At 33.4% G+C, this 17128-nt stretch overlaps 3 protein-coding genes across 7 annotated transcripts in view; 2 read left to right on the forward strand and 1 right to left on the reverse strand.

Annotated features, from left to right (window-relative positions):
* The first annotated feature begins 5757 nt into the window (after positions 1–5757).
* On the forward strand, positions 5758–7167 carry LOC149488015 (putative serine protease K12H4.7). Its single transcript, XM_089695930.1, has one exon. It carries the CDS (start codon positions 5758–5760, stop codon positions 7165–7167), a length of 1410 nt encoding a protein of 469 aa, XP_089552056.1.
* Positions 7168–7937: 770 nt separating this feature from the next.
* On the forward strand, positions 7938–9598 carry LOC149488016 (putative serine protease K12H4.7). The gene has a single exon (XM_089696806.1). It carries the CDS (start codon positions 7966–7968, stop codon positions 9406–9408), a length of 1443 nt encoding a protein of 480 aa, XP_089552932.1. The 5' UTR covers positions 7938–7965; the 3' UTR covers positions 9409–9598.
* A 1732-nt stretch (positions 9599–11330) lies between these two features.
* Positions 11331–17128, reverse strand: part of exp (expansion) — a 135014-nt gene continuing 129216 nt past the window's right edge. For 3 of the 5 annotated variants that reach the window (XM_089696799.1, XM_089696801.1, XM_089696798.1), the window contains exons 9-10: positions 14417–14611; positions 11331–11785 (exon numbers count right to left, since the gene is read on the reverse strand). In XM_089696799.1, the coding sequence (XP_089552925.1) occupies positions 11631–11785; positions 14417–14611 (350 nt within the window). In that variant the 3' untranslated portion in view covers positions 11331–11630. Of the gene's footprint in view, positions 11786–14315; positions 14612–17128 lie in introns of all 5 variants that reach the window. The other 2 variants (XR_016315788.1, XM_089696800.1) reach the window with 2 other exon arrangements.

The following is a 17128-nucleotide window of genomic DNA, read 5'->3' on the forward strand; positions in this document are numbered from 1 at the left end:
GATAAAATATGACGATCGTGATCAGCTGTGAGACGTAATTCCCTCTCAGTGAGGGTTTCGGTCTCACGGGATAGTACAATATGCCATTTGCGATCAGCTGTGAGACGTTATATATACCCTCAGTGAAGGTTTCGGTCTCACAGGATAGTACATGCCGTTCGCGGTCAGCTGTGAGCCGCAATTCTCGTTGTGAAGCGGTTTCAGGTTCGGCATAACACATGTTGTTTTCGGTCAATAGTAAGCCTCTTATCTCTAACGATCCTTGAGAACTCTTATTTCTCATTTTCTTAACTTTGCTCGAATTTCGATATATAAAGATTTTTTAGGTGGCACTGATGCGGGTGAATAAAAATTAAAACGGACTAAGAGTGTTATAATCTCAATCATCATCATCAATACATATAATAAAATTGTGGAAAAGTGATGTCTGTACAATTAAAATATGTAGAAAAAAATTAGCAGGTGTTATTATTATCGAGAAATCGAGAGAAACCATTTATTTCTCTTAAAAGCTCCCCCCCTCCCACTTCCCGAACTCCGATTGACCGTAATTTATTTTTCCTTACATTTTTATCATATCCTTTTCTAATGGGTTTCATCCTACTGCGATTTTTTTTTGTTTCAAAAATTATCTACCCTGGTGTATAGGTAAATTTTCCACATAAAATGTCCTTTAAATTATGTCGTATTATATTTTTAACCCCCGACGCAAAAAGACTGGTGTTATGTGTTTGACCGCTATGTATTTCTGTGTGTGTGTGTGTGTGTCTGTCTATGGCACCGTAGCTGGCTAACAGGTAAACCGAATTAGATGCGTTTTTTTTTGTTAGGCAGAATATTTTCCGACGCTGGTTCTTAGATAAAGTGTATCAAAATTGGTTCATCCACTTATTATACCTACATAGGGGTAAAAGTGGGAATGAAAAAAATGAAAGTTATAATTTATTTTTAAAGATCGTCGGGAAGTTTATGAAATTATTTATTCCTTTTTCTATACACTTTTCTTCGTCTAAACGGTTTAGTTACGTGCTCTCTCTCTCTTCAGCCTTTAGTTACGTGCGTGAGACAGGAAAGATCTAATTTGGATTTGTTTCTGGATTTGATAAAAACTGAGTATCGATTAAGCTGATCAGTGGCTACTGGCTACACCATAGATTATTAAAAACATCCGTTTAAGAAAGGAAGGAAATAGATGCTCCTCTCCCCCCCCCCCTGGTTCCTAAAAAATAATATGACATAATTTAAAAGAAATTTTACGTAGAATTAGTTAGGCATTTCTTTTTTGATTTTCGATATTATATACTAATCATAATTTTTAATTACAATATGTAGTAACTATTTGGTATAGGTTAGGCATTTCATTTCTTGATTTTCTTTAATAATTTGGTACGTAAGTTTTTTAGCTCAGTTTAGTAAGAAATTTTAATAACAATTCTTTTAATTATTTATGGTAGTACGTATTTACTCAATAATTGTATGTTAAGTAGTAATTCAGCATGGGCGTAGCCACGGTGGGGCTGGGTGGGGCGCTTACCCTGGCTTTGATCTGGTAGGTACTAATTGTGAAGGGGAGTGGGCGTGGGCGTGGGATTGGGACTGAACGTGGCATATGGCGTGGGAGTGCGAGTGGGCGCGGGAGTGGGAGCATGAAAATAAAAATGATTTTTTATTGTTGCCCCACCCTGAGCCCATGGTCATAGGTCCCATAGTCACTATTCCACGCGAACGAAGTCGCGGGGACAGCTAGTAGACAAATATAATCAGAAAGCTTTGAACTCCTAAGCTCAACCATAAAAGATAGACATTTATGATGTCGGGAGATATTTTTTATATAATATGGAGAACATTTCTTTCATACTTGATTTCTGTGTAGCTTTAACCATTAAGATACACGCATTAAGAACGCACACGCGACGAAAGCTTAAAAATGGAGTTGCTGCTCTGCTCACGAATATGAAAAATAATTGTACCAAGTTTCGTTTAAATCCGTCGAGTAGTTTTTGTTTCTATAACGGTTATACAGACAGACAGACGGACAAACATTTTTGACGTCGATGTCGATCTCTAATCACCTCGTGATAGTTATTTAGGAAATATATTTCATGTGCAGAATTGACCTCTACAGATTTAATATAAGTAGGTATACATATATTTAGATTCCAATTTCCATGTAACGTTAAATTCGACTATATAATAACTAACAGACAACGCAGGTTACTCTCGTTTCCGTAAGTTGAGGCGGCTACATATTCGGTCCTAATAACATGACTTTTTGTGAACGAAACGACAGCGCGGTTTAATTCGATGGCAACACCATCAGAAAAAAGGAAATATTTTTAACTTTGAAAAAATATTATGATTTACACTATTAATACTATTTTAACATTAACACAAAATATAAGACTGTGAGTGTGTAAAAATAAATCCAGCTAGTTTCACATCACACTTATGTTTATAATTAGGTATACGACATGAAAATATATTAATTACCAAGCAATAATCATACAGATAAATACTGAACAAAAGTATTAACAGTCAAAGTATATTTTTACTAACAACATGTAAATGATGAAGGAATAATAATTATCAACGAACTAACCTTTTTGTATTAGAGTCCCGCCTCGTGATCGAATTATTAAAACACGAAGATTTTTAAAAATGTAACCAATGAACACAATCAATATTAGATTAACTGTAATGGTGTCTAGTTTGACTTAAAATAATATACATCTACCCTCACTTTTAAAAATGTAGTATATTCACACGAATTATATAAGCGCACCTTATAGGGAAGGGAAGATTTATTATGGGTTAAAGAGTTAAATAAATAAATAACATAATTATATTTAAATTATTAATTTTTAACATTGTGTTCAGTAGTGTTAACATGTAAATTGATTTGATTTTTACGAAATCTCATAGATGGCGCTGAATCAAATTTGTCTTTATAGTACTAAGATTCATTAAACAGTTTCTCTGCCCAAATTACGTAAATGACGTAGTTTTTATAGTGTAAAGCTAGATAATAGCATGGCTTACTCAAAAACAACATTTAAACATGAGTCTTTAGATTGTACGCTGTCGTAGTACACGGAATACGTAAGAAAAGTAAAGGTTCACAGCTCCTCCCCCGGAGGTGATAGCATGATAATATGTTTAAAAAAACCTCACACGACCTGTTAGTAATATTCATGCAAAATTTGAAGTCAATCTATGCAGTACTTTTCGAGATTAGCTCGGACAAACATACAGACAAACAGACAAACAGACAAACAGACAAACAGACAAACAGACAAAAATTCTAAAAACTATATTTTTGGCTTCTATATCGATTATAGATCATGGATTATGTATTCTTTTAAAAAAATATTCAATGTACAGTTTTGACTTTCCTACGATTTTATTATATGTAATAGATTACTCTCCAGAAACACTTAAACAAGCTACGAAGTATGCTAAAAGTATGGTAAAATCTTGGATTGGTATGGCAAATGGTCCCAGGTGGATGGACGCCGCAGTACAAACGCTTCACTACATAGTATAAAACAAAGTCGCTTTCCCTGTCCCTATGTCCCTATGTCCCTATGTCCCTTTGTACGCTTAAATCTTTGAAACTATGCAACGGATTTTGATGCGGTTTTTTTTAATAGATAGAGTGATTCAAGAGGAAGGTTTATATGTATAATAACATCCATTAAATAGTGGAGAAGTACTGTTATTTTTGAGGTTTCTAATGTGATGTCGTAAAAAATTACATTTTTTCCGCTTACATTGCAAACGCAGGCTGAACCCTACGAGTTTTATCAAAATAATGTACTAAGTATTATACACATTGAAAAGGTCTACAGAAAAGTCCGCGATGGTATATGTCTATCTCTTATGGATAACCCACAATAACTTTTTTTTGTCATTTACTTTTTACGACAAATAATGGCTAATTTTCGATGCGATTTTAACCAATACAGCATTAATCCTTAACCAATTAAATACCTTGAATACAATGTTCATTGAATATAGATCTATATGGCCCTTTACACCGTATGATTTAAGTGAATATTTTCGAAGATATTACAGATTTAAAAATTGCGGGACGTAGCGTTTGCCGCGGTACCGGCCGGCCGCCCGGCTATCTATTTTATACCCGTGCGAAGCCGGAGCTGGCCGCTATATTTTTATATACAACGTTCACAGTTTTTCTGTAGTGTATTTAGTATCAGCATTGCACCCGTGCGAAGCCGGGGCGGGTCGCTAGTACTGTATAATTTTGACCAAAAAAATATAAAAAGTTGCCCTATCTAACCTCGATCTAAATAAACTGAAGGATATAAATGATTTTCTTAACTACAATGAATTATAAATAAAAATAAAGAAGAACATTTAAGATGTTTTTTTTGCATCGTATCCGTATCCTATCAATATTTATTTATTTAATACAAATATTGAATAATTTATGATTGTTAAGGTGAAAATCTTGGAAAGGATAATAATATAATTAGTTTTTATACTATATAATATTATATCGTGAACTCCTTATTTATTTCTAATTCTCATTTCCAGCTTGGAGTAGAGAATATGCAAAAAAAAGTTAAAATGTTATAATATGAATTAAAAAATCAAATAAAGGTACCTAAGCTTACCTTACAAAATGCCTTGATGAGATGTTTTATTTGGCTTTATTTGTTTGTAAGCGCGACTAAAAATAAAGTTACAGTATTCTGAAATTAAAAATTATTATCGTGGCAAATAAAAAAAATCAATCAGTGTAAAAGATGTAGAATAACCTCTCCGTCTTTCTCCACAAGACCTCAGTAACCGATTGCCAATAATGTTATGATGTTTTCCTTAACACTAATTTTCCTGTTCATATTATTAGAGAAAACACTACTTAATAAAAATAAATAACTTTCATACTTATAAAAATACATTCTTTCCACTTGTAAAATACTTTTATTTATTTATTTTTATTTATACAATACTAGCGGTCCGCCCCAGCTTCGCCCGTGGTACATATTTATGTTTTCTCTACATAAGAATCATCATCGTACTTCAAGGAATATAGGTAATAATAAAATAATTATCGAAATCGGTTCAGCCGTTCACACATGATGCCGTGACAACGCGAAACGGGTTTCATTTTTATATACACAATCATATTAACGTAGATGATAGAACCTTGATAGAACATGTTCGATTATCAGATTTGGTATAGTATGAGAAAAGGATTGAAAAAAAAAATGTTTGTTATTTTTTTTTAATTTCAACAGCCCAGTTCAGCGTCTTACTGTCGGTCCTGTGACTGAACTCTTCATATTGGTCTATTTTTTTCATCAAGCTATGAAAATTATGGAATAGAGTGTGAATTTGCGCGAGATTGAAGATACTTTAAATTATTTAAATTCTGTAACGTATATTTTATAAACGAGTATTCCCTGGTAGCTTGATAAATGAAATCAAAATGTTTGTGAATCATGCTTATAGCAAATCAGATTAAAGTAAAAAGAAAGTTTATGTCTACAGATAACATCTTTTAATGTTGCTTTGGTAATGACGGGAATGCAAAATAATAATTAGCTAACTGCGTAGAAGAGTGTTGGAATTGAACAACATATTTCATATTGATAACATTATTAAAATTTTAATAAAATTTTAAATGTTTTCGTTTAATACCTTAACTTCGTAAGACTATATATTGCATTGATTGTTGGATTATTCCATAGAACATTCATCAAGTGGCGAAGTAAAGTTCTAAAAAAAACAATGGATATAATAACGCTTTCTTTTATACTATACTCTCTTCAATGTGGGTATAGTTTTGACTTGTACGATACTGGATTCAATTATTTAACTAAACAATTATTGGAGGATGTATCAAAATTTGGTGTAATAATATCTGCTGAAGCTCGATCGATCCAACAGCCCATAGACCATTTCGGTGAAAATTCCCAGACTTGGCAGATGAGATATTTTGAAAGTTTAGATTACTTTCAGAAAAATGGCCCTATATATATTTTTATAGGTGGTGAAGGTGAAGCAAATCCACTATTCTTATCTGGTGGAGAGATAAACCAACTGGCTCAAGAAACAAACGGTGCAATGTATATGACCGAACATCGGTATTATGGAAAAAGTAAGCCTTTTGATGATATAAACACGGAAAATTTGAAATGGCTTTCCTCAAAACAAGCCCTTGCTGACGTAGCGAATTTGATTAAGAACATAAAATCTGATACAAAATTTCAAAGTTCAAAAGTTGTTGTGATTGGTGGATCTTACGCAGGAAGTTTAGCGGCATGGATGAAATTGAAGTACCCTGAATTAGTTGATGCTGCTATTGCAAGCAGCGGGCCGGTTTTAGCAAAGAAGGATTTCTCTGATTATCTTCAGAAAGTAAATGACGACTATGAACGCTATGGCACGCCAGATTGTTTGTCAAATATAAAAGCTAAGTTTCAAAAATTCCAAGAAATGCTTAAAACCTCCGAAGGTATTCAACAACTTAAGCAAGAGCAGAACATTTGTGATGAAGTTGATATGAGCGATAGGAAAAATCAATTCGTATTTTTCATGATAAATATCTCGCCTTTTATGCAACAATCTCAATATGGGGGCCCAGACAAAATAAGAGATCACTGTTCCAATTTGCACATGGAAAAATTATCACAAAAGCTCCCTTGGAATATTAAAAATTGTAACGATATTAGTTTCCAAGGCTTCATTAATTTTATGAAGCGAAGTGATAATTACCATTCGTGGTTTTATCAACAATGTACTGAATTTGGATATTTCCAGACAACTTCTTCTAGATCTCAACCATTCGGTGATGCTGTGTCTAAAGACATGTATATAGAAATTTGCAAAAATTTGTTTGGTCCTGAATTTGATGAAGACAAGGTAGATAATGCTGTACAAACAACTAATAGCGCTTACGGTGGACAAAGACCAGATGTAAAACAAGTTGTATTTGTTAATGGTGACGTCGATCCCTGGAGTACGTTAAGTGTGCTCCAAGACTTATCTGATGAAGCACCGGCTATTGTGGTACCTAAAGGGACACATTGTGCAGATATAGTAATAAGGCCTGATTCAAGCGAAGAGCTAAAAGGAGCTGTCGAGCGCATCAAACAATATATTAAAAAATGGATTGTTGTCGGCAATATTCCTGTTTGATCACTTATTAACCAACCAAAATACAAATATAATAATTATCAGAAATGAAGTCTTATATTTTCTTTTACAAGGTCAATTCCAAAAACGTTTACAAATTACTAAAATAATTAAACATGTAAGAAAATGACTTCGTTTGTCTGCAAAATTACTCACACAGTATTTAATAAACAATATTTTTAGTAATTAATATACAAATAGCATAAATTCTACTGGAAGTATTGAATCTATAATATCTAGGACAATTAAAAAACTCAAACAAAAACAGTTTTTACTGTACATTGAGATAATGATTCAATTAAACAATACTCAAGTCCAAATTCTTATCATAGCGGACCTAGTAGAAAAATAAGATATTGCCTTTACACATTTTAAAAACTTAATTAAAATATAGAGACAGAAGGCAGTCTTAATAGGTTAATGAACCGTTATAAGCACTTTAAAATTTTAATCAATCAAATGACTGACGATAAAAAGTATTTTGAATTATATTCAAAAATTATAATATAAAATTGGCACATTTAAATTTTAATGAAATGCTATAAGTACTGCTTTAATTTCATTCTCACTATTTTATCATTAATACTCCTATTAACATATCGATTAATGAAGGCATTTCAGAACAAAGTACTGGAAAAATGTGGTATTTGCCACCATATTCAAATGATAATCATAAAATTTAAATAAATTAAAGTGTATTTTTACCAAAATGATAACCTCATTTCATTATATAACTCATTGTTCGTTAAATATTGCAACGAAGCACTTATCATTTACAAGTGCGGGTTAAATTTTAGTAAAATGAATCTTTTAATTTTTTCTTTATTACTTTTCAACCTTCAGTATATACATTGTATAGATTTTGATTCAGGATATCACCACTTGATTGAAATAATTTTTCATATGCTATCGGACGCTGATACGGACACAAATTCCGAAGCTTCTACTGAAACCCGTTGGATTGAGCAGCCATTAGACCACTTCGAGCCTAATTCAAAGACATGGAAAATGAGATACTTTGAGCGGTTAGAGCACTTTAAACATGGTGGTCCAATATATGTGTTTCTTGGTGGGGAAGGTGAAGCGAATCCAAGTTATCTATCAATTGGGACACTTTATGAATTGGCAGAAGAAACGAATGGAGCAATGTTTATGACAGAACATCGATATTATGGACAGAGTAAACCTTTCAATGACTCGACAACAGAAAATATGAAATGGCTGTCTTCGAGACAAGCTCTTGCTGATATAGCGACACTAATACAGGAATTAAAGTCTAATACTATATTCACTAAATCAAAAGTTGTTCTGGTTGGAGGATCTTACGCAGGTAACTTAGCTGCATGGATGAGGCTAAAATATCCCCATTTAGTCGATGCAGCTATCGCGAGTAGCGGTCCAGTTTTAGCGAAAAAAGATTTTTATGAATATATTGAGAAAGTGAATGATAACTATGATCAATATGGTACATTCAACTGTTGGAGAACTATTAGAGATATGTTTAAACGATACAAAGAAATGCTTAAAAGCTCCAAAGGGATTGAACAACTGAAACGAGAACATAATATATGCAAAGAAAACGATTTAACGGATGTTAAAAATCAATGGATCTTCTTCATGTCAAAGATATCACCATACATGACCAAGTCACAATATGGTGGCCAGAGGGAAATAAAAAAACATTGTTATTATATAGAAGTAACTGAACGTTTACAACAGATTAAGTTTTTTGAAAAACTTATTTGGGATTCAAGAGATGATTGTAACGACGTGACTTTCGATGGATTGATTACGTATTTAAATCAGACCGATTTCTATCATTCATGGTTTTACCAAGTGTGCACTGAATTTGGATATTTCCAAACAACATCGTCTAAAGAGCAACCATTCGGTGACGTTCTACCAACTGACTATTATTTGGAGATTTGTAAGCAATTATTCGGTTTTGACGAAGCGAGGGTTGATAATGGTGTGGAGAATGTTAATGAGATGTACGGTGGACTAACACCTAATGTTACTCATGTTGTATTTGTTAACGGTGATATGGATCCTTGGAGCACTATAAGTGTCCTTGAAGATATTTCTTATAAAGCCCCTGCAGTAGTGATACCTAGAGAAACTCATTGTTCTGATCTATATGTAGGTCGCGATGCTTCTGAAGAGTTGAAAGAGGCTCAGAAGCATATCAAAAGTTTGATTAAACATTGGATCGGTCTGGGAGATTATACCAAGCCATCGGTATGATACTATAAGCATTATTTTCACAATAGGGTTTGAATTTATCAATATTAAGAAATCACTAAAAATTGTAACGCACATCATTAATCATTGTTTCAATTATTATTTACTAGCTTTTCACCCGCGGCTTCGCCCGCTTTGTCTAAAACCTAATAAATTATATACTAAAACCTTCCTCTGGAATCAATTTCAAAATGAAAAAAATGTTGCATAGTTTTAATGATTGAATGAATTGAATATGTATGCACATTGCACATAGGGATATTGGGACAGACAACGACTTTGTATTATACTATGTAGTGATTATTACATTTTAATGCAAGTACTACCTTACTTCAATGAGGATGTGGGTCATATAAGAAAAACAAAGGTTTTAAAAATAATTGTATATTTAATTCATACAAATTCTCCTTAGAATAGGTTACTTGATAACCAACACCCTGCGATACAGTCGGGTTGTTGATGTTAACACTAACTCAAAGTAAAATCGCCAACACGGTTAGTGTAAATACGAATTAAATAAAACTAGATTGTGTGATGGCGAAATTACTTTACTATATAAAATTAACAAACATTTTTCGAAAATAAATACATTTTTGTTTCAATTATTTAATCTACTTTTTCGTAAAATCGCATACTTAAATATATCCAAAAACGAGTTTTGTCACAAATTAACATACCTTCCGACATTATTGATAATTAAATTATTTAAGTGTTACTGTGGTATTATTCATAATTATTATGTCTATTATACACATAAGATAAAAATGAAATGGTAACCTGTCTAGCACCTCCAATACAATTATTTTGAAACTGAACATAGAAATATAAGTAATAAGTATAAGTTTTGTTGTTCGATTAATGAAATAAAATTTCTACAGTTGCATGTCAAGAGATAAAACAAAGATTTATTAATAAATTGATATCCAAACTATTTAAATTACATAATTAAGCTAGATACGGATAAATCCTAAAGTACAAAATTATCAATACGAACAATACCTATATTATAATAATATAATAATTGAGTATTTATATATCTACTTACATTATAGTAATTAATCAGATGTATCAGTATATTAATAAAAATATATGAAAGCCTTAATTATAGAAAATGAAATATTTACAATAGAATACAAAGACAGTATAAAAATAGAAAAAGAAGTAGGTATACAAATTTAAAGCGCTACTACAAAATCAATTTATCAGTTGTCAACTCATAAAATTTCCCAACCCTGTATTGACTAGGATTGACATAAGTCAAAAGACCACAATGTAACTCGATAACAACGAATCCTATTTCTAATCTAGAGTTACACGATCTTAAACGAAACACGGATAAGTGGCAGTGTTCAGCTGAACCATTTACAATCAACATATCTAACGTCCTTATACTCGAACGTGTTCCTTTTGAGACGTTAAAAGTTTCAGACGCATAAATTAATAATTCTGCACAAAATAATTATTTGTTAAAAAGTTGTATCGACGTTCCTAAGTGACCATATTAACGTCTCAAAACTGGCAACACTTACATGAAAGTTCGAGTATCGGGCAGTGTGATGACATGTAAACTAAACTACGCTAACAACTCGCTAATGTATATTACATTTTATGTACATTACGCGCGCGCTTGTGTGTGTGTGTGTTAGTTTTTGATGGACATGAGGAATGTTTGTGTGTCTGTGTTTGCCAGTCCCAGTTCTTAATGGACGTGAAGCATCTGTATTGGTGTTTGAGCGTGTGGCATTATAGTTCTTGATGGACATGTGATGTTTGTGCGTCAGTCTTAGTCTTTTATATGTGTCTCAGTCTGCATATCCAATATCCATGCATCCGCATGTGTGTGTTTTTATGTGTATGTATGCGCGCGCGTATACCTCAGTATGAGTCCACTACAGACTTGGGTATATCTGTAGGTATACTGTGTCTGTACTGTACGCGTGTGTGATGTATGTGTGTGCGTGAGAGTACTTCACATTTAACAAACATGTGGCATGACGTATTTATATATGTACGCGTATGTATCTGTAGGCGCACGTGCCTATCTATGTGTCTGTATGTGTATGTGCGCGCGAGTACCTCAATCCCAACAGACATGTGGCATGATATATCTATGTGTGTGTGTGGGCGCGTGTATCATGTGTGTATGCGCGCGAGTACCTCAATCCCTACAGACATGTGGCGCATCTATGTTATGTGTGTATATGTATGTGTGTGCGCGCAGTACCTCAGTCCCAGTCCTCAATGTACATCTGCCTCGCGTGCGGGTGTGCGAGGGGGAGCGGGTGCGGGGCGAGCGGCGCGTGGTGCGGCGCGGGGTGCGGCGGCGGGAAGCGCTGCGGGACGCGCCCGTACACCGCGTACGGGTCGAAGTGCTCGCCGTCTGCGGGGAGGAAATGTTATGTATGGTTGGTTTTCATTTTCTGGCTGAGTATGTAAATACTTGGATATATAATCTTTCACTTGATGAAACAAAATAATCAACGGGTGGCTGAGTTGGTCAGTCCGCCCCGGATTAGCGTGAAAGGAAGCGAATTCGAGTCCCGCCTCGTGATCGAATTTTTTCTATTCTTTATAAATTTATAAAATAATCAAGTTTCGCGATGTAAATTCTATACGGATAACTCCAATGTTTATGGTGATTGGTTTGTTTGAAATTCCGAGAAATTCGCTCAAAAACATACTAAAGATCGCCATGAATATTAAAGTTATTAATAATAATAATAATGGACGTTGATAATCCACATACTTTTATTAAGAGGAAAGATTATACAATTAAAGTATTTATATACTTAGCCAGAAAATGAAAATATCAAAAAGTTATATCTAGATATGATCATTAGAATTCCTCCTAAACCACCGTATTTTTCCAACAAATATTATGAATAATAACATGCAGAATATGGAATGCTAAAAATGCAATAAGAGATCATTGTTCAAAATATTTGTCAGATAATAACCAATCATTAACCATAAATATAAATCAATCAATTTGTCATATAAAATGATTGATAATCCAGTTGAATCATGCAAATTTTCATTCGATACCAATCTCAGTGAACTCTGATACTAGATCATAATTGATTGAATATAATTGCATGCCTTCCATAATTATATGTAAATTAATTAAATAAATGAATATAAAAAAAAACTAGTCTATATAACAATAAATATAATTTTTTATAATACTTTAAATATTATTCGTGTTTTGTGAATATTAAAATATTAATAATTATTATTCGTGAGTGTGCATTATTAATTATTAAAAAATGTTCATTAGAAATTCCAGTATTAACCTGCTATATTGATATTGCAGTGCAAAAAATTACTAATCCTACCACATTAAATACCAGATTTATATAAGATTTCTAAAATATAAATAAACATTGATACAAAAAATAAAGTACACTTCGATAGAAATGTTTCACGTTATCTATTAACATATTTTATAGGTTTCGATAATGTGTGGTCGCGAGAAAAAGCAAAATGTAATGTTGGAGTTACACGCTCACGCTCATGTAACGTTCAATATTTCCACACGTTTTATTCGAAAATACGATTTCTGTTTGCGTATTTGTTTATTTATTTTGTAGAATTTATCGGTCTGGAATTTGAAAATTTCATTCCATCCATGAGGATAAGAGTAGGATATAATAATTTTAAATTATACCTATATCGGCATTTTTTAAGGGGACATAAAAATAAACTGAATTTAAATACAAACCAAAATAAATACGTATAATAATTAGTAGATACTATCCGAATAGAAATTTTCCATCACTGATTTATTCGTGAAGTTTAAATGTTGTTTCAACATATAAAATACATAATAATGGATCTGCTAATACATATAATAAATAAAATCATACTTACGCATGCCAATACTATAAATACCAAGACATACTCAAGCTCGAAAACATGCTTCATTACGAAGTCCCAATGATATCGACAAAACTCCAAATGACTACGTACTACCCCCGTACCATGACGTCTTATAGCAGTATTATTTCCAGCGTGGAAAAAAGACAGCTCTATATAGGTCGTCAAGCGCCATCTCTTTCCCACCCTGGAATTAATACTGCTATAAAACGTCATAGTAACATCATATTGATCACAAGGAGATCAACATTGACTTATCTAACATTCGAAGCAAAGCTTGCTTGTAGCAGCGAATGGTCGGCACTTCGCTGCTCCCGGCTGTAATGACAAACTGAAAAACTAAGAGGTGAAACAAGACTAGAATGGTCGATTTAGTAGAGACATTTAACCGTTTTGCTGTTAGGAAAATTAAGGATTTTTGTGAGTTTGAAGTATTTGAGATAGGAAGGACTAGAGTCAAGATATAAAGAGAGTTGTGGTTTTATTCTATTCTGAAAATTTTTGAGAGTTAAGTTTATGAAAATAATCTGAGAAGAATTATCCCGATATATTATCCGAGGTGGATTGCATGTCAATTTAACAACTGAATACCAAAAAACGAAATTTTTATAAATGAAATTATTTAATTATAAAAAAAATTGGTTGTTTGTAAAGTAGGTTTACGATCGAGATGTTTACGTGATAACATAATGCAGTGGCAGCGCTCGAGATGAGACGAGAGATCGGTCCGTCTCTCTCTCGTTATACCTGCGATCGCGCTCGTGAGGTTTTGGACTTTGGTGTGACACAAGTTTCTGAACATGTCACCCGACTAAAACGATTTTAAAAACGTTATCACGTCAAAAATATCTACTTTTGTATGAAATAAAAGCGAGCAGATTGATGCAATAATACCATTGTCAACATTTCAAACGGGCCAAGAAATTATCTCATCTAGTCCAACCAAAATCCAACACAACCCTTATTAAATGTCTCGCAAGTGAAGAAGCCCAGGCGACAGGCGTGCGAAGCGAAGCGAACACAAACATAAATACCGGGAGCTAGCGCGGCTGGTGGATGCGCAGCGGGCGACGTTGCCGCTCCCTGTCGGGGTAGAATTGCGACATGAGTGCCGGCTTGTGCACACCGTACGCACCGATTCCGTTGTCGTACGAGCGCGCGGCCCACAGCGGCGCGAAGTGCGGCAACGGCGCGTGCACGCTGTACCGCTTGCTGGGCACCGGCGCGGGCTCCTTCAGCGAGAGCCGCTCCGTCATAGCTGGGAGCACGTGCTTGCCCGTTTTGACAAAGTTGGGCACGCGTGCGCGGAGACCGCAGTAGTAGGGGTCGTCTGGAATGCGTTAACGTGTTGTATAGCATGGTGTCTACTTAAGTATAATATGATGTAGACAAGTGTATGATTGTTGGGAAAATACAAAGGGAATTTTCAAATCTCTTTCAAGCAATTTAATTTTTAAATAAATAAAAAAATAGAAGAGAGATGAGAATAGAAGAGGAATAGAGAAAATATAATAGAAAGAAGTAGTTAAAAATTTCGACATTGTACAAAAAAACATGTTAGCTACCTAATTCTAAAACTTCTGCATCGATATTATGAGAGTAGTAGAGTAGTTATTATAAAAAAATATGAACAATTTCCTTTAATAACAGGTCCTATTGTAAGTGAATACTTAATAAGCACGTTGTTAGACATTTCCCTACACGTCCTACGCCCGACACGACGCTCAAATATCAAGGATATGACCAAATGTCAGCTAGAGGTTGCGAAACTGTATTGTCTGCTAACCTCTGTACGTTTATCGCGGGATTTGAAAGGGTGAGAGCGGTTCCAATAAGCCATCAAATAGGTGAACTCAGAATAACTTCAGGAAATATCTACTACATCATATAAAACAAAGCCACTTCCTGTCTTTCTTTCTATCCCTACGTATGTGTAGATTTTTAAAACAATGCAACGAATTTCGATACAGAATTTTTAATAGAATGTTACACTTGCTAAGTATTCGAAAAAACGGGCGAAACTATTAAAAAAAAAAAAATATTGAATATTATATTGTTACAAGATTGTTACATTTTGATTTGAAACTAAATATCCACTACGCAAAATAATCAGCAATTTAATTGTAGATCTTTAGTCGGGTTATTTTGTAATGAGCTCACAGGTTTTTTATTAGCATCCTAAGCTCATAAGCTTTAATTTTCTTGTCAAATGATCTTATTTGCATTATTTGGGTGTAAACTGTAAACGTTATTTCCCATACATGACCCGACTGTTAAGTGATTGACTCAGATTTTTGACATTGTCTTGAGAAGGTCAATGTTAACACGTGTGCTGGTTAATCTTTTGTGTACTTACACAAGTGTTATAGTTAAGTGAAGCATGATAATGGAATTTGAATGATTCCTTTTCATTAATAGGTCAATAATGACTGTAATTAGTTTAAATAATTTGGAAAATCCAAAAGTGCACGCCTCATAATTTTTTTTTAATAAATATTTTTAATTATTATTTTTGTTTATTTAATAACAATTAAACCACATCGAATCAGACCCTGAAAAATGAAAGGGTTCTATTCCTGAGCATACTCAAGCGTAAGAGAAAAAAAAAGACTCGATTAGTAAAGTATTTCGGTCGCTATCGTGTTAACAAGAAAAAGGATCCGCACATACAGACACACGGACGTCCAAGACAGAACTTTTTTAAACTGTTTTTTAACTAGTTTAAATAACAAAAATGACATCAAAAATATCATGAACGTTAAAAATAGTGTTTTTTCTTAATATGTGTGTGTATGTATTATCTTACAAGTGCAATGTATGATACATAAAGACATTTTAAGTTTGAAAAATCAGATGTTTTGCGCGAAGCGACAGTAATACCCACCTCAACGCTTCGCTTATGAGGCGTGCAATAGTAATTATAAATAATTTTAAAAGTAGGAAATAGGAAATATATTATTAAAATAATAATGGATTTGAACTTGAGGAATTTAATACCTCGCTCTCTAATATTTTTCTTCCTATGTTTACGTGCTTAAAATTGTTAGTTTGAATTATAGTTATTTTAAGTAACAGTAGTAGTTCATGTTGGTCGTAAAGTATGTAAATCATTGGTGTCAGAGTGTAACCAACAATCCACATAAATAATATCGTAAATAAGTGGAAAGCGTGCGCGACTGAATGTCTGTCTGTCGCAACCTTAGTCGTTCAAGGCTCTGAAGATATCGTTTTGATGGGCAATTTATATACGTGAGATCATTTTCGATTTGGTCGTAAATTTGAAGGATTTGTCTGCAATTTATCTTGAGTTTTATTTAAATAAACATTATCTAAAGTAAGGGCTGATTTTTCAATCCTTGGTTAATACTTATTCGTCGAATAACGTACTAAACTACCATTTAAAAAAAGTATTCTTTGGCCGTATTTGACAGTTTACGGGTGACATTTTAATATTATCGTGTAATACTTTATTGGGAGGATAAGTTTTAACTATGGATTGAAAAATCGGCCCTTAGACTTTTAGATTTCTTTGTTTAAACTTAATTAACCCAGTATCTTGATTACTAAAGTGCGACGAACAAAGCGATTAAGTATGTCCTTGTCATCCCTTATATGGTATTAAACCTAGCCATTGGGTTGAACGAAATAATGTGCTACACCTCTGCTACAATTTATTGCTATCAAGTAATTAATGCGACAATTGTTTAAACATTTAGGTTCTACATTTCTGTTGGTTAATTAAGGTTAAGTACCCGCTTTGCATAGCTAATTTAAAGTAGGGTATTATAATTACTGAGGTCTATAGGTTGTGAAAGAGATATATTCGTTAAATTTTTAATTGGGAATC

This window comes from Colias philodice, chromosome 6 (genome assembly GCF_061535455.1).
Source record: "Colias philodice isolate Cphi_HAF_F1 chromosome 6, ilColPhil1 Martin Lab GWU primary, whole genome shotgun sequence".
Taxonomy (NCBI): domain Eukaryota; kingdom Metazoa; phylum Arthropoda; class Insecta; order Lepidoptera; family Pieridae; genus Colias; species Colias philodice.

What these genes read in the sequence shown, in the direction of transcription:
- LOC149488015 (XM_089695930.1), top strand. Translation starts at nt 5,758, where the DNA reads ATGGATATAATAACGCTTTCTTTTATACTATACTCTCTTCAATGTGGG.
- LOC149488016 (XM_089696806.1), top strand. Translation starts at nt 7,966, where the DNA reads ATGAATCTTTTAATTTTTTCTTTATTACTTTTCAACCTTCAGTATATA.